Source organism: Aulonocara stuartgranti (genome assembly GCF_965226115.1).
Source record: "Aulonocara stuartgranti genome assembly, chromosome: 20".
NCBI lineage: Eukaryota > Metazoa > Chordata > Actinopteri > Cichliformes > Cichlidae > Aulonocara > Aulonocara stuartgranti.
Window position 1 is genome coordinate 8,902,566 of NC_138956.1, and position 18,180 is coordinate 8,920,745.

Here is an 18,180-nt window from a genome sequence, read left to right on the forward strand (position 1 = left end):
TAGAGGCCCCGCTGAGGAGAGGTGAGCGTACGCTAGTGTTCTCAGTTACAGAGCAAATAAACACAGTTAAAGTAACTAAAAGTAATTCAAACACTGCTCGTTCCCTTTGTGCATTTTGTCTCATAGTTCTGTTTGATGTTTTAGTGTGAATTATTGTTTCTCTGTCGAGTACAGCACTTTATTGTAACATGCTAGTTAGCATGTCTCAGATGAGAGCATAGGAGCATGCACGTGGCTTCTCATGTGGTCCGCTATCCTTCTCTCTCCCTTGAAGGTGTTCATGCAGAAGTCCAGTAAAGTGAAGTTGCTGTACTGTTTTGTTTTTATTTTAAACAGGTATGTGAGCTCCCTCTTTTATTTTTGTGTCATGTGAACTGGTTATATCTTTTGTTTGTTTGTGATTCATGTTCACTGTTTCAACTTACTGTAAATATGTAAAATTGCCACTGGTAAATGAAGTCTCCCTAAAGTATAATTTTGTTGATGAGGTAATTGTCACTATATGTTCACGATGCAGTGCATTTTTGTTTGTTATATATGAATATAAATACATTTTAGCAGTATTATTTGGTAATTGGATTTGTTGTGATGTTGTACCTCAGTCGCCTAGAGGCCCCGCTGAGGAGAGGTGTTCATGCAGAAGTCCAGTAAAGTGAAGTTGCTGTACTGTTTTGTTTTTATTTTAAACAGTTCTGGGAGAATAAATCCACCCGGCTGGCAAAGTGAGAGCTGACTCCTCTGGTCATTCACACAACACAACGCAGAGAACTAACGGCAATAAGAGTTTAAGGCCAGACCGGGTACATAAGGCTGGCAGATTCCCAGCTCCTCCAGCCTGAGTATGGAAGTTTTCTTTGGAAATATGCTGAACCGTAAAAAACTGCCGTATCATCACTTTGTGTGTGACAGTAAAGGTGCTGAATGTATAGCATAAAAAGCAAATGGGTCAATACATCTTGAGTTGTGAAGCACTTTACCACAACGCTCACAACTCTGATTCATGGGGGAGTAAAATAGGAACAAACTGATGTGACATGAACTAAAAAAACAGACTGGTAATAAAAGGCCCACAACTGTGAACACATATAGACTGACAATGGAAACATTGTGTCTCGTATGAAGCACCAGTGGTTCAATACTGACAAATTGTGATAAAACATTAAAAAAAAAACACACATTAAAAAAATTTATTAATGTTCCTGAAAGTTGTGCACAGTTTGACTCTTTTGCCTCCCATATTTCCACTTTTGTTCATCGCTGTGTTATTCAGTTGCCTACACTTGCAGCTCACACTAGACCTTGGCTTTCACAGTTTATTTAAATCAGAATAAATCAAAGGTTTTCTGTTCTGCACTTTTGTCTCAGATAAGAGCAGGGAATGTTTTATCATCCCATCAAAATGGAGGAGAATGGAGCCCTTTGTTTTCCGTGCAACACGCTGTGATAATCTATAAATACATGACTCCTAGGGCTCCTTTCTTTTTGCTTCCTACTTTTGTGGCAAATAGCTTTAAAAGTTCCCGAAACTCTAAAAAACAGGTTCGACCCAAGGAGTACTCAATGAGTGCCCCGTATGTCTCTACTTTTATTCTTCTCCTCTCCCATGCAGAGGCAGATATGTTGTTGTGGTGCTGGAGACGACGAAGCGTATCAATGTTCCCACATTCCTGCCGTTCCTGCTGCTTCAGGTGGCCTCCGTGGAACTACGGCCCTGCAGGAAGGCTAATCTCATCTCGACACAGCTACACACACTTGCAGCTGCCACACACAGTGGCAGATTTGGGAGCACGCAAAGAGAAATAAAGGCATGTATAGCCACATTCATGCACCCACACATACCAAATTGTTAAACTGCAGGGAGCAAGGAACATTGACTCAAACTTGCATGGTACCGATAGACACACAAACACCCACACAGGCCCCTCAAAGATAGGGAACAGAAGAGCATGGGTAGTCTGCTGCCTCCAGCGTACCAATTGCTCACTCCCTCTTCCCTTTAATATATCACTTCTTTGTTATTGCATTTTATTTACTGCTTCTTTGAGCTCTTCCTGCCTTTAAATCACAATGTAGATGCCCCCATTTGTGTTATCACTCCTTTTACCTCTCTTCCTGTTTCCTATCACTCCCTAATTCTACTCATATCATCCCTCCATCTTTCTAAACAGCCTCTTCTCTACTTTCCCATCATTTGTTCGAGCTTATCTTCTGCTCTCACATCTTCCAAAGAATGCTTTTCATTAATCAAAACCTTTATCATCTGTTGGTTTACTTTGCATCTCTATGTCTACCTGTTTTTTTTATGGCCTTCATGCATTATTACTCTGGATGATGTATATCCTGAGTACACTTTCATCTGAAGCTCCTCGAAGTTTTGTTCAAAGAAGAGATGAGTCAGACTAAAAAAGAAGGGCATTGTAAGATGCACATCTACACCCACAGAGCTCAATTTTATAGTCACACAGCCACCCTGGTGGAACCCTTCTGAGTACAGATGAAAGCCCCTTTAAAACCTAGTGGAAAAGTTTACCAGGTGATGGGATTGCAGTCAAACAGAGCAAAGAACAGATGAAACTCATCTGGAAGTGCAGCCAAGCTGGCATTGGACTTGTAGTTAGATACACCACATTTGGACAGAACAATACTTGGCCTTGTTAAAGACTAATGCACTACTGCAGGAAAAATACTTTTAATGTTGTAATCTAATGTAATTACATTAGGCTTCAGTCACACAGGTCTATTGGTCAAAAGAGGTAGACGGTGCTCCACTCAAAACCTCTGTGTGATTGGCCTGGTTGCTAGCAGATTGCCCACAGTTCAGTCGCCTATAGTTTGTACCCTGACTTGTCTGTCAGTAGTTAGCAAGTATTTTTCTAACCACTAATAAACGACACCAAACAACTATCCCCCAGCAACTTGCCAACTGGTGCGGGAATATACATTTTTCCCTAGCAACCGTAGTTACTAGGGAGTCAACCCTGTGCACTGGGGATTTAGCAATCGATTTCTCCAGCAACCACTCGCAACATTTTTCTGTAGCGACCGGTGGTTGCCAGACGATGCCCAAACTGAGCGTAAAAAGTGTAAAAAGTGAAGTATTTCAGAGTCAGTTTCAAGCCAAATAAGAATTTTTTTCCAAGCCAAGACCAGTAACTGTATAAAAGACTTACTAACATCAGCATGCTAACATGGGGTCAAGTGAGATTAGGTAGATTTGACATGCTAACATCCACTTGTTAGCACAATACCTAAACTAGTTTTGCAGGTATTGAGTGAAAAAGTGCTGGAAAAAGAAACATGACTGTTGATTGCATGACAAGAAGTTAGAGATTCATCTGAGTTGTTCAGAGGGAAGGTACGAATGGCTGCACCAGATTTCAAGGCAATAGACTGATTTCACAGAAGCCATTTTGAAATACAATATGTAAACAAATTCGGTTCACCTAAACAGGCAAGAAACTTTATTAACGTCATTAGTAACACATGTGTATACATGCTGTTTCAGGACAAACTGACTGCCGTGAAATATGCTTATTTAGGATTTGTTACTGCTCTGTATAATTAAAACCTGACATATTTCAGTGTGGATCAAAAATGATCAAAACAGCAGGTCTGGCTAGCATCCACAGAGCTGCATCTCCAAACAATGCACCAACTATTATGAATGTAAGAAAGAACAAAGGTTTCCAATTGAGGAAAAAAGTCCCAATTTACTTTGTGGTATTTTAAGACAGGTAAAAATGAGGCCACACAGCACGTAAAAGTAAATACATGCATTTTTTTGTTCTGAGTAAACTTAATACAAACTCTGGTAAAACCCTGCAGGGGAAAAACTTGCCTTCTGCTCGAAAGTTAGTCTCCCTTTCTTCTTTGCACCTCAGTGTACATGCAGCTCCACATAAAAATGCAGTTCAAATTTAGAAGACGCAGCCAGCGCAACATTTTTCTTTCTTAGACACTTTGAACAAGACGTCTTAGTTATTTACGGCTCAGCTTGGCAAAACTTCACTCTTATCGCTCCGTGACGAGTTTAAACCTCGACTGATTCAGTGCTGTTCCACCTACATCCCTCGCATGTTTGATTTAGTAAACTGGAGTGGCTTCTAATGTCATTAATCTTTAATAGAGGAGGGATAACGCAACACTCAGACATGCATTAATCACAAATATAGTGCAGAAAATATGAGGTCACTCTGCTTCTATCTGCAAGACGGGCTGACCAGGTGAGAGTGTTTGACCGCTGAAGCAAGAAAGAGTGTTTATTTGGTTTCTTGCTCATGCTACAGTTAAAGACGACAGATTCATGGCTTCTTATCTTTTTTTAAGCACAGCTTCTTTACTCTTTCAGCCTCGACCACTATCTTACACTCCAAGATGTTTTCTTTTTGTCTCCTCCTGAATCATCTTCTCTCCTTTTTCTTTCCATCTCTTTATCTTTTTATTAGTTTTCTCATCCCGTGCTCCTTTCTGCTCAAATCCACCTGGACTTCCCGGAAGCCCTCTGGGTGTATCTCGTTCTCTTTGTTTCTCACTTTCGCTGTCCCTCCCAGTCTCCATCCCTCCCTCCCGCTATCTCTTCTTCCCTCTGTCCCCCCCGTCCATCTGTCTGTCTGGCCTATTTTCTCTGGAGGATTGTTCTTGTGTCTTCTTCTCTAAACAAAACGAGGTTGTTTTCCCCCTGAGGGAAGACAGTCTTGTCTAGCCCGCAGACCTGCAGACCCAGCCCCTGTCTTCTTCCTCCTCCTCCTACCCCTCATCCTAATTGTCTGGCCAGTGCGCCCTCAGGCAAACTCCCATATTCTCCTCATTTCTCCACTGTTTCTTCTTTCCCTCCCTTTTCATCCAGCCACCCCGAATACCAACACCTAGATCGTGCCTCCTTTATGCTCGTCACCTTTCTGCCAACTCCTCTTGTCTCGTCCCTCCATCTTACAGTAATTTGCCAATAATAGCCCTGCCTCCATCTTATCCGATCCTTAACCCTCTCGGCTATTGACCCTATTCCTTCTGACACTCCATATTTCTCACTGTGATACATGTTTTACCCTCTAGCAACAGCTGTTAACTCAGTTTTGCCATCCATGGCCAGACTAAGATGCCAGCTCTCCATCGGTGGTAACAAAGGACGACTCTCTGTGTCATACAATGTTTTTGTTCTTTTTTTTCGCTTCAGGATGGAATTGCACACCAACAAATATACATTTGAAATCCAGTAAATTACACTGAGTTTACTACAAGACAAATATAGTGCAAATCTCTAATCTCTTTCATCTCCACCTTCAGTCTGCTTCAGCCTTCCCCATTAACCCCATTTCCCTGCTTCCGTCTCTCTCTGTCTCACTTCAGTCAACCTTCACACCCTTTTAGATTCACTTCACCTCACTCATCCAATCCTGGTCCTTAGAGGGAAAATATATTTGTGCATGGCCTGCAGCAATTCTAACTCTCTCTGACCATTATCCTTTCCCTCAGTCCTTTACATCAACTTTATTTTTCCTTTCTTCCTGACAACTTGATAGCGATGGCTGTTACACTAACCCAGGGACTTTACACTCAACACATGCTTTAATAAACTATTCTGTCATTCTTAATATAGTAAAAATGTGAAGAGGGATCAGAGAAGTGATGGCAACAATAAAAAGCTGAATGCGCGAGGGTAAATTTCTGCCTATGCTTCTTCAATTTCCACTTTAGAAGTCTTAACCTTTTGAAATGCTAAAATTGTAACTATTCCTTTCATTTCTCCACATTTTTGTTTGGCCGTAAGAAGAAAATAAAACGTTTTTCTTTCTGCGATTACCACTCCTTTCTTCATCCCCTCTCTTTTTTCTTCATATGCCCTGCCCAGAAGCCAAATTTATTTCCAATGTTCTCTTAAATCAGATATTCCCCTCTCCTGCTCCCTCCCCCTCCTTCACCTTCTCTTGCACAGTGTTGCAGTAATAACCCGTTGATGACAGCTTCCACATCCCTCCTCATCTCCCTCAGCCCATCTTTCTTTGTCCTTCTCATGTCTGGTCAACACCACGTGCTACAACCTCTGCCCTCATCCTGCCCGTCCTACTAGATCCCCCTCCTCCTACCCTTCTTTTGGCCATCAGCCCAGCTCCTCACTTTCACTCACTTTCTATCCATCTCCTCTTTTTTTTCTCCCTCTGATAAACTGGGCTTCCTTTCAAGTGTTTGCAGTCAAGCGATGATGGATTAGTAAGGTTCAACGGGGGAGTCAAATCTGCCTCAGCATCACAAAACATGTTTTCCTAACCAGTTTGAACAAATGGCGTTTGTCGACGAGGCAATTAAGCATTAAATAGTGGAAACACATTTGTCAGATTAACCTGAAAGGATTGGGAAGGCTTGGCAATATGTGCAACTGCTTAACCGTCACTTCATATACGGAGGGAGACAAATCTTTCCCTCTAGTTTATCTTCTGACCTTTTTCTCCATCTGATGAGGTCAAACAGACCCGGAGAAGATACGGCTGACCCAAAGAAAGGTTAAGGTCATTTCAAAAACGTCCAATATATAAAACATCAATCTCCCAGAAATGTCATACTTGCTGTTTCTGGGTTGTGGCTCTCATACATCACTGATGTTTTTTGGATCGCTTACAACAGCTGACTGTTCAGAAGGTCATCGTCGTCATCATCTCAAACTCATTTTAAATTATATGTGGATTTAAAAAATAATGAAATCTACATTTGAGCTTGAACAAGAGGCTTACTTGGCTGATGTGTTTCTCTGTCTCTCGTCACTGTCATGCTTTTATACCATCCACAAACTCTCCCAGTGACACTCTTCCTCCCCTGCACTTTTCCTGTCTGTGGGAAGCGTACGGGTGCTGCCTTATGTCTGAAGCACTGACTCTTACGCACGCAGACAAAAATAGACGAGGAAAATGGCTGAGAAAATCGAAGTAGCTCCAGTGTCAGGACACAGAATCCGGCCACAGAGGGTTGCCTGTCTCCAGCTCTAAAACCTCATAGCATGACTCTCCTCCACAACAACAACAACAACCACAACAGCGGGGAAAACAGCACTGCACGGTCCTTTCCTGTGAGGGACTCGGCTTCCACTCGACTGTTTGATTCTTTGAATAATTATGGTTAAGTGAGGTCTGATTTTTGTTTTTCTCACACTAGCGTGGTTGACAACAAGAGCTCAGCATTAACACTTACACAAGTGAACAAAAGGCCCTAAAGCTCCAGACACAAAACAACTGAACAATAAATCCAAAGCAGTCCGGTGCTGTGAGTCAGTCCTCGTGGCAATTACAGCCCAAATGCTTTGTCCAAAACAAAGCCAACTCTGAGGGTGTTCAAAACCCTCATAGAACATCTGAGTCAATCCCGACAAAACTATGCTAAAGGAACAAGAGGTGAATCAGCAATTTGCAACAAGTGCTTTGACAAGCTTGTAGAGCAACACGTGCAGCTTTGATCTGATTCCCCTGCCTGTTGAGTGACATGACATGTGTTACAGAACTGCTATGAACACAAAAGGAAATTGATTTTCTATAGCTGGGCTAAGTTTAGATCCAAAAATGTAGTATCAGGAAAAGTTCAGAGCTCAGGTTCAAATAAATCCTTCTCAGTAAAGGTGTGGAGAACTTCATCATGGTGTTTAGAATAAAGGCGCCAAGGTTAGAGAATGATTGTGGTCAGAAATGCAAACATTTGCTTTACATTGGAAATGGTAAATGAAGAGTGGCCGCCAATCCATCCACCCCAACCTCCTCCCTGTGCTGATTTTGACACTCTGTAACAGACATGGGGCATAAAGTAAATTAAGAACTACACTCTGCATAACTCAGTGGAAATATGGTACAGGTTACAATGAATAATATGAAAAATTCTATCTATACTATATATACATATATATCAAGATGTATATAAGTCTATCTCCGGCCATTTGTCTAATCTGTTTCAACACTGCACAGGTCAGCGATGAAACAGACTGGACTGGAATTATCTTGTGAGCTAGACTGAGATCATTTGCTAGTGAAAATATTACAGCTACTAGAGGTTTAGCTTTGTCATGCTACAGTATCATTTTTCGGGTCTCTCTTTTTTAATGGAATATCTGGAATTGTGCGAACGCTTATTATTTATCTATTCATTGCCTTTACAGTGTTAAGTACTCATAGTGTTACTTAAGATGGTACTTTTATGGATTGTTTATACACTACTCTGTGTTTAATCATTGGTTATTATTAAGCTCTGGCTCTCTTCCACAGTGTGTTTTTGTCCCGGCTCCGTGCCCTCTGAGCTGCAGAAGGTTTCCTCCTAATAAAAGAGTTTTTCCTTCCCACTTTCCCAACATCTTTACCTTACAATATAAAGCACCTTGAGACAGCCGTCTCAAGGCGCCACATAAATACATTTGGATTGAACTTAATGGGTGTTTGACTGTTGTTAATATATTTCTTTTGTGCCTTACAGAATTAGCAAAAATGAAAAAAATGTTCAACAAAAAAAAAATGTATGCAAATAAAAGCACCCACACGCAGCCTGGTGTCACCCTCTGCTCTGGAGGGACCAGCAGAGCGTCGCGAGTTTATGGGATTTGTAGTGTTTCTATGTGGCAGAGCATGGCATAAACACAACATTGGCAGCATTCTTAACACGATGGGTTAATCTCCTGTATATGCAGGTCGTGGTTTTGTATGTGTGTGTGCTGCTGAAGTGTTTTCACAAACAAATTTGTATGCAGCCTTATCAGATGTTTAAAACATGGCCAGAGGCATGCTGGGTAGAGATGTTTATGCTCTTGACAAGTCTGAACTCTTTTGTATACACAGACAGGCAAAGGCTTGAGTGTCTTTGTGTGTGTGTGGTAACAGCTGAAAAACAGTGTGTTTGTTATTGTTGAGCGTGTGTTTGTGTAATGGTTGGACTATGTGAAGGAGTGTAAAATTTACTGTATATGTTAATGTACTGTATACATTCACGCAAATGGTAACTCTCTGAGTGAGTTACTTAGTTTACTCTAAGTGTGCTCTGTTTACACAAAGAGCGGAGACGAGTAACCTAAGCAGAGACAAGTGCCAACCTCACGCTGTCCCACTGTTACCATATGTCAAACTGCGTGTCTCAGATTTACACCTTTTTTCTTTTCCTAACAAATACCTAATCCCCTAAGGGCCGAGCAGGAAACACAGTGGCTTCATAAGAAAGAGAGTCTCAGATGATCTGCTCGAAAACAGGGTGGTGCAGTGAAAGCACGCCGGGCTCGTAACTCATGGATCAAAACATTTCTTTGTTAACTGTTTGTCTTGGCAGTTGATTAGAGATTTCAAACACTCGAGGAACTCCATTAGCAATTTAGTGTTCTTTGGGTAAACTCTCCCTTCCAAGAACACCCATGAATTTCAAACTCCAAGCCTCTAATTTTTAATGCAGACTTTTCACGAAAACCTTGCAGTCTCAAGAGTATTAGGTTTGTGGGCTGAAGTCAGGGCCAAGGAGGAGCCAGTTTTCTGCAGAGGAGTGTTTCCCACTCGATACAAGCCCACTTCTTTTATGATGGTGGAAATTAGATAAAGGAAGCAAGTTCTAGCTCTCATTCGGTTTCCTCAGGAATCCAAACATCTGTCCGTGGCTCAAGGATCTTCATCTGGACTGTTATTGCAGACACACCCGTGTTAGATGACATTTAATGAAGACCCAAAGCCATGTCCTCTGTAATTCATTGGCAGCAGAAATTCAAAAATATTATTTATTCAACAATTAATTTCACTTTGTTTATGCAGCACACTGCGAGGTTTATGTGTGCTAAATGTGCAGTAAAAACAAAACCGATTTGCTTCATCCTCCTACGCCTTCCTTTTTTTAAAACCTCACCATGCTTTCCTCTTTCTACCATCCACCCTTTCCTTTTCATAACTTCCAATCAAAATATGAAATGACTAATTCTGAGCTGTATGGGCAGAGGCAACTTTAAAGAACATAATCCCACCCGCCCGCCACAGAGGACTAAAGGTGAAGTAGGAGTACATGAATATTAAGTTTCTACTCAAATAAAATAGGGAGCTTAATTTGTAAAAGGCATCCTCTACATAGTTTCTGTACTCTCCACCACCAAATTATAATGGTAAAGATAGAGATACCCTGGTGCAAGCATCGGACCTACTGCTACATCCCCTACTGTGCGGGGAGCTAGCAGTAGCAATGAATTAACAGGCTGTATCATCAACTGCAGTTATTTACTAAAGCTTTCTACTGAGGCACAGTTACATCGATGTTGAAATGTTGATGTCTTCTATGAATAAATAAAGATTTCTGTAGTAAAATATTTAAATCGCTAATATTGTAGCTCCGATCTCAGCTAAACATAATTTCCTTAGAGAATAAAGTATTCTGATTCTGATGAATCAACCCAGTTACTGTGGTGGTGTCTTTTAATGATGTTTTAAAGCTTGCTGATTGCCCATTAACATTAATGCCACCGTTTTTTAAGAGAAACTCAGAGTTGTGCATCTGCACATCTGTGAGCGACAAATTCACAACGGCAGCGTCCAAGTTCACAAATTCAGCATCTCGCACCTCTCACAGACCTGCTGCTGCACGCACCCACACTCAGAGCTGACCGGAGCACTCTGATGTGAAAATCCTCGATAACGAATAAACCCATTGCAACGAATGTTGCCGTGGTAACCAAGACTGAGGCACGAAGACAAACCCAAGGTGACCGACAGGGCTGTTGGTCACCGTGGTAACAGTGGAGCTATGAAGGCATTTACTGAGGCAGTGGTTTTTAAGTTTCCTTAAGTGTCTCACATGAAACACACACACACACACACAGGCTGAGTGCCTGAACTCAATTCCTCTTTTATGAAACATTCAGGGACAGACCTTCAGCTGTACGACCAGCGGTTAAGACCTGTCGGATGTGATTTTGTTTTAGCTTTAATGTGATGCGTTTTGCCTTTTGATGCTTTCATGTGTGTACTCACGGAGCTGGTCGAAATGTGTCTGTAAGCCATCTGGTCCTGGGACTGAACAGACCATTCGAGCCTTCTGGAAAGTGCTCCACTTATTAACTAAACTCCTCTGGCCTCCGATGTCGTTCTACATGAACATTACAAAGAACTGAATTAGATCTGCTATGATTACAGAAGTAGCAAACATACAAACATTGCATATTTAAGCTGGCAAAAAAATTCATGCACACACAGTAACATTGGCATGAAGCTCGCCACGCTGCCAAGACTGCTTGCAATTATGGACAATGACTCCCACCCCCTCCATAACACACAATGTGAAGAGCAGTTTCAGCAACAGGTTCCTTTAACCTCGCTGTCTGAGGGACGTTACAGGAGGTCGTTCCTTCCCGCTGCTATCGGGCTCTTTAATTCATCCACTTGGGTCAGATCACACATGTGGAACAGAATTAATCACACCTCACCGCACCCTGTCACTTTTGTACATGATGACATATATTTGCTTTTCCTTTGATATTTATACCTATATCTCTATATTTATCTATTTATCTTAATATTTATCTATCAATATCTCTGTTTCTACACTCTTTTTAAACAAGTGTTTGATGTTTATTGTATATTTGCTGCTATGACAACTCAATTTCCCTCTGGGCTTTATAAAGTCTCTCTGATTCTAACAAAGCCATGAATGTGCAAACATGTCCACACAGAAAACACACACAACAGTGGAAGACGCAGTGATTGTGACAAACATAAACAGTCCCTCATACATTTCAGTGATACACAGATACACAGTTGCCTGCTCTAACACACACACTGACCAAACAGCACGTACATACCATCCCATGGAGGTAAACGTGTTTATGTAAGCTACATGCAGACGTGTTCTGATGAGTGTCCAAACTGCACAAACCCTATCTATGCCAAACAAACATGTCGCATACCTTGCACACACGTGCCACTCTGGAGTAGAGCACCTTCCCAGCAGCACCTTCCGCCTCCTGAGCGCGCTCGGTGAAGAACACGTAAACCTTATCATCTTCTGGATTATCAGTTTCAGACAACGGCGCTACCCGCACAAACTGGGCATCTGGAGGAAAGTACCACAGACACACACACACACACACAGGCAAATTATAAGAAATCAACTGTAATACAGTCCTACACTGATACAAATGTAATTTGCAGCGCAAGAAATAGAGAAAGAGCAAAGGGCTGATTAGGGAGAAGTCGAGTTTCCAAACAGCAGGGAGTCAGTATATATCGCCTTGTTATCAGCAGCAGACGTCGATACACAGGAGCCTGATAAAACACCAACCGGGTGTGCAGGAGATGATTTTAGAGATGCTCAAAGATATTCAGTCTACTTCAGAAAATTCAGTTCACAAAGTACACACACTGAATGTGCTGCACACGTTAACCGTGACTTGTGATGTTTTCTTGGCGGAGAATTTGACAAAATTTTGTGTTTTAGTGATTGTGTTATCGTAAGGAGCACATTCTCAACTAACTTCTAATGTCAGACGCAGTTCTGAGTTGTTCAACACAAAGGTAGACTTCAAAAAGGAAGTGGTGCTTTTCTGCTCTTACCCTGCAGCCAGGTGGAATCGTACTGCTCAGTGCGGATGACACGACGGTTGCCAAGACTACGGAAAAAGGCAGAGTCCCGGCTCATGAAGTCTGAGGTGATGCCGGCATACAGCTCTCCATCTACACAGAATACACAACAGTATTCTCATCAGTAGTCATTGAAAGACATCCAAGTCATGGCTCTCCTGTTTTAGACATCCTCTAGAAATTATATATAACTTCCACAGTTTGATGAGTTTTATAACAGCAAAGCATCACTTTTGCTACAAACACAAACCCATTTTCCATCTAGTTTTTCTTTGATAAAACACCTAATCATGCACATTTAGATGATTCCTTTCCACCTAACGGTTATATTTTGTTGTAGAGAAAATAAAGTGCATGATGGTGCGTGTACTGTTTATTAAAGGTGAGGTTTAAAGAAACAGTCAACTTACCAACGACTGCAGAGGCCGTTTTCTGGAATGGATCGTAGGGACATTTGCCTTTCCCGCACTCTGTCTGGCCGTAGGAGAGAGTCTGATGCTCTGACTGTCAAAGAAATCACAGACGTCACTCACACAGAAAGAAGACAGATCACAAAGCTGTCCTAATTTATATTGCAATCTCAAGTAGTTTATCCACTGATGCAGCAAATCATCCAGAAGCATCATAGTGGCGGTTCAGGTGGTAGAGCGAGTCGTCAAACAATCAGAAGGTGGATTAATCCCGACCTCCACCTGTCCGTGTGTCAGAGCATCCTCAGGCAGGATACTGAACCCCGAGTTGCGCCTGATGTCACTGTCAGTTTTATTTCTACAGCACGTGTAAACAACAAAGTAGACCAAAGTGCTTTACAAGATAAAACCACAGATCAATATAATAAATACAGCAGAATAAAACACAAAACAAACAAAATGAATAAATATAATATGAATTATTATTATGAACTAAAACAAAGACAATGCAACATAAAAAACCTACACACATGCATAAAAAGTACCAGTGCATGTAGCACCATTTCAGCGAGCCCAACTACCCTGCCACACATGCACTCAGTGAGCACCTAACTGAGGGTAATCGGGCTAAGTGGAGGGATTTTAAAATGTGTGAAGCTCAATGTTAAACCAGTCAGCACCATTGGCACCTCTAAGAACCATGTCTGAACCTCTGCTCTGATCTTACATGGTCTTTCATGGGATTAACTGTTCTCTGACACACACACACACACACACACACACACACACACACACACACACACACAACTAAGTGAGATGAGTGAGAAACTTCAGAACCGGCAGCCTATTTCTGGGAAAAAACGATAACCCACATGTGTCATTATGATGAGAAATTACACACCGACAACAGCAGGCAGGTTTGACCTCTACAGTTACATTCACCATCCATTGCATTTGACATACAAATGTAAAAATAACATATCTAAGGTGTCTGGTAGCCCACACAGTGCAGCATCAGTGACGAAAGGAAATTTGACATATCACAAGGTGAACCCTGGGGGATATGTGGGCATAGGGGCAGACACCACATGATATTTCAGCTGCTCGTAGGCATGCTTATGGGGGCTGGAACTCGAAGTCTGAAAACAGACATATTGGTGGGTGGTAGGAAAATCAAGGCATCCAATACATATATTTCTATTTTTTAATGCAGACAGCCCTCAAAACCTGGATAAATGAGTAGAGCATCAGTGACGAACGTTAATTTGACATATCGCAGACTGAACACTGCATCCACGGGCAGCACTGCAGTTAACATCAAAGTGCTGCTTGTATAAAATTGCAGAGAATGGCCCAACTGATTCTGATTTTGGACCAAAATGGAAAGAGTAATCTATGTGACTTTGAAAGAAGAGGTAACTGTTGTTGGGGGGCAGATGGCTTCAGCCACAAAAATTGCTCGAGTGGCTGCTGTTTCAGAAGGATAAGTGACTAAAGTGGCATAAATGTGGGAACTACATCAGCAGACAGTTTGGAAATTACAGTTGACTGCACACGTGATGACCATGATGGTTCTGCATTAGTGTGATAGGTAAAGAAAAATGTGAGGAACAAAAAGAGGAGCTTCTTCAGATTTCAAGGAGAGGGATTTGATAGCAGGGCTTCAGCGAATATCGGGTTTTGATGGTCTGCTTCATTTTTACCAGACCAGAAAGCTAGCAGTCTTTTAAACACAACCCATTCTTCAGCTTTATTATTTTTAGGAGCAGCAGATTTAAGTCTGGTAGAGCTGACGCCTCTACAGATACCATTTTTTTATCCAGCAAAGTCGCAAAAGAAAATAAAAATACATATTTTGCACCAGCATACATTACCTGTATAGTGTATGTAATTGTGTCTGTAGCATTACCTGATGGAAGACGCTGGTGGCTATGAAAGCGCAGCGGGGGTTGAAGGCCCCGGTGCCGCACACATACAGGTGAGTCTGGTTAAAAGGCTGCAGAACACGCAGGAAGTTCGCACACTCCAGCTGGACAGAGAGAAACAGGGACCATAAAGTGAGGAATAATGGATGACACACATTATTTTGCACTGATGCTTAACTGTTTTCTATTACTTGTTTGAATATCAAACAATATGACTTGCACTTATTAAACTCTGGCTCAACTGACAAATTTTCACACCTTTCATCTTGAGCTTATTGTGAAGTCAAGAAGCAAAAAAGTAGTCCTAAAACTTCAGATGTGACCGACTGTTCAGCACGCCCCACCAGACGTCTGCCAGTACTTGGATCAACTGAATCTTGATATGCCTGCCTGCATGAAAACTGTCTTGTTTGTTTACAGTTCCCAAATGAATAAGATACATTCAGCTTTAGTTCTGCCCTTGATGGTAATCTATCATCCTACTGTATTGCTTTATTGCTTCATAACTCTAGACAGTTCTTGTAAGGTATTATCAAACGGCAGTAGGGAGTAGAGAAAGGATGAAAACGGCTGATGTGGTTTGACACCGATTCATATCTGCACGCAAATGTGTCCGAATGTAATTCTTTTCCCCGCGTTGCTTAAGTCAGGGTAACGCGGTTACTTACCCAATCTTAGCGTGTTTGCGTGTGCATCTGCGAGTGTGCGTTTGATTACCTCTGGATCCTTCCCAGCCATGAGACATTCTTGGACGCGGTCCGGACTGGCTGGCCAATACAGCTACAGAAAGAAGAGAGGGGGAGAGAAAAAAGAGAGGGACAAAGAGATTTCAGAAATGTTTTTATTGCTCACTCTACATTTCCGATAAAGGGCTTCGGGGGATTGGCAGGTGCTTTATGAGGGAGCGTGGCAGGGATAGTCAACAGAACATGACTAATCTAGAAGAAAGAAGGAAATGATTTTCATACCTCTTAACTCCAAACAGATAACAGTCAGCTTTAGGGAGGAGAAAAGAAAAAGCCAACTGGCAGCATTGCTGACTTCTGATAATGAGCCAAACTGCCAGAGCAGAGTACATGACTACAAGCATGACTAACTGACATACAATCCTGGCCATGCCTACACACTGTGAATGTGCACTGCAATGCAGCTATTATCACTCATCTAAATAACTAAATGACTCTTGATTAAAATTATACATGGCTGACAGTATTTATTCTGACTTTAAACCCTAAACATCGTGCTATTATTTGATTTGTGCAGTTATAACATGATGTTATTATGTTATCTTGCATCAACAGAACAACTGAAGCAGCCACTGTAAAGGGTCCAAGATGAACCAAACGGGATTCTGGCTCCACAATTTCCTCTCTGTTGTGGTCACAGTTAGTTTCTTCTTTAACCAGTAGTTCTTATTGGACACGACAGGCTCTAAGACAGGGAATCAAACTTTCGGTGACCGAGTTCCAATTCAGGAAGTTAATGACTTAGGCCACATTAACCTGTGTCAGCGCAGCAGTTCTCAGACTTTTTCTGAAGATCAAAAAAGCTCATGACCCATGCCCCACATTTTTTATGATAACAATCATAAAGACTCCATGTTGGATTTTACTTAAACAAAGATGAACGTTATCAGTGCAGCAGCATCAGCAAAGCCTTTATGAAGTTCCCTAAACACCCCCCCCCCCCAATATTTTTCTCACAGACCTGTAGTCTGCTAAGATGACTAAAAGAAGAATAGCTCTCATAGTCTCATCCTTTGCTGTTATATCATGATATGAACCGGAGATGAATGAAATACAGTCGTGCATTCCTTTCCTGCATCGTGTGGGCTGCCATAAAGCCCACACGATGGATTTTGAAGACCCTGGCTCAGAGGAAGATATATGGTATTTACTTCACTTTGTATGTGAGCTCTTTGATAAGGGCTTCAAGAAGAAAATTAATGACATTGCTCCAAAAAAAAATCTTTCCACACTGTGTAATGCACAAATGAGAGAGATCTGTGCCTTTTGTGAAGAGTCAGAGAATAATCGAGATCCACATGTCGACGTCTCTTTTTTTTCCCCGTTGTTGTTGTTTAAGCTGTGAGAATCAGTGTGGTGTAATAAACCCCTCAGGTTGCTAAGTTTTTTTCTTTGGGTCTGTTTAGGTTTGGTTGTGTGAGGTCATCCTGGGTTCAGGTAAGATGATCACACATGAAAAGGTACATTTGTAACGTGAAAAATGGATGACTTCACCATTTAACAAACTAAAGCAATCAGAGAAGTGTTTGTCTTGCACTTGTTAGCTTAATCACATTAAACCACACTGTTTGCTTCAGTGTAAACTTAATCAGCGTATAATAAAAACTCTATAATGGAGAATGCTTTCATGTAAAGCCAGTAAGGGAGGAAACAACAGAGGCTGGGATGGTGTGCAGTGAGGGAGAGAGTGCGAGAGCGAGAATGAGGTGAGCCTTAGTGTCAAATGGCTTCAACATGACTAATCTAAATATTTCCCTGAGACAGTCATTCCCCTGGAGAGCAGAACGGTGAGACCGAGATGTAATCGATACAGTAAGCGAATGTCTGCACTTGTCGCTAAGTACGTGATACACAAACTGCTGTTCAGGTGTCAGAAGTAAATTCAAGACCTCAACTTCACACTGCATTAGGAAGTAAATGTGTATATAAATTGTAACAAGTGCACTTTATTAATTAAAAAAACACATCTGTGCACTGATTGTAGTTTTTATCTCTCTTTTTTGTATTTGGGGTGAATGAAGATGTGAAGAAGTGACAGGAGATTGTAGAAAGTGATTAATGACAAATGGCGGTGGTTTCAGGAAACAATTTCTGGATGTACACTAATTGTTCCACGATGCAGTCATTCCCACAGAGGCTGGTGCGGGGCTGAGACCATCAGATTAGATTAGAGACCACAGACCCCGTTTATCTCCGAATACCACACACTGACAGGAACACGGACCACCACTAAGGGAGTCTCAACAGGTAAAGACTGCGGTTAATGGGATTTTACCCCTCTGTGAAAAACATGCTGGTTGTCAGTTTATACGAAACAGAAGATGTAAATGTGGGTTTTTGTAAAAAGGGAACATATTTTAAAAAGTAAAAGGAACAAGGGGGGAAAATTTTCTGTACTTTTGGAGTCGTTTTCAGAGCCGAGAGAAGATTCAAAACAGAGAAAATGAAAGGAGAGAAGAACAAATACTGTAAGCAAACAAAAAGCCGCAAACAAACATTTAAACCCCTGGTGACCCTTTGTGTTACAGCAGCTGCAAGC

At 41.6% G+C, this 18,180-nt stretch overlaps 1 protein-coding gene across 3 annotated transcripts in view; it reads right to left on the reverse strand.

The window, feature by feature from the left end:
- Nucleotides 1-18,180, reverse strand: part of sema3h (sema domain, immunoglobulin domain (Ig), short basic domain, secreted, (semaphorin) 3H) — a 53,556-nt gene that overhangs the window by 13,404 nt on the left and 21,972 nt on the right. For all 3 annotated transcript variants that reach the window (XM_082519321.1, XM_082519320.1, XM_082519322.1), the window contains exons 4-9: nt 15,613-15,675; nt 14,880-14,999; nt 12,971-13,064; nt 12,534-12,653; nt 11,888-12,033; nt 10,956-11,070 (exon numbers count right to left, since the gene is read on the reverse strand). In XM_082519321.1, coding sequence (XP_082375447.1) covers nt 10,956-11,070; nt 11,888-12,033; nt 12,534-12,653; nt 12,971-13,064; nt 14,880-14,999; nt 15,613-15,675 — 658 coding nt within the window. The remainder of the gene's footprint in view (nt 1-10,955; nt 11,071-11,887; nt 12,034-12,533; nt 12,654-12,970; nt 13,065-14,879; nt 15,000-15,612; nt 15,676-18,180) is intronic.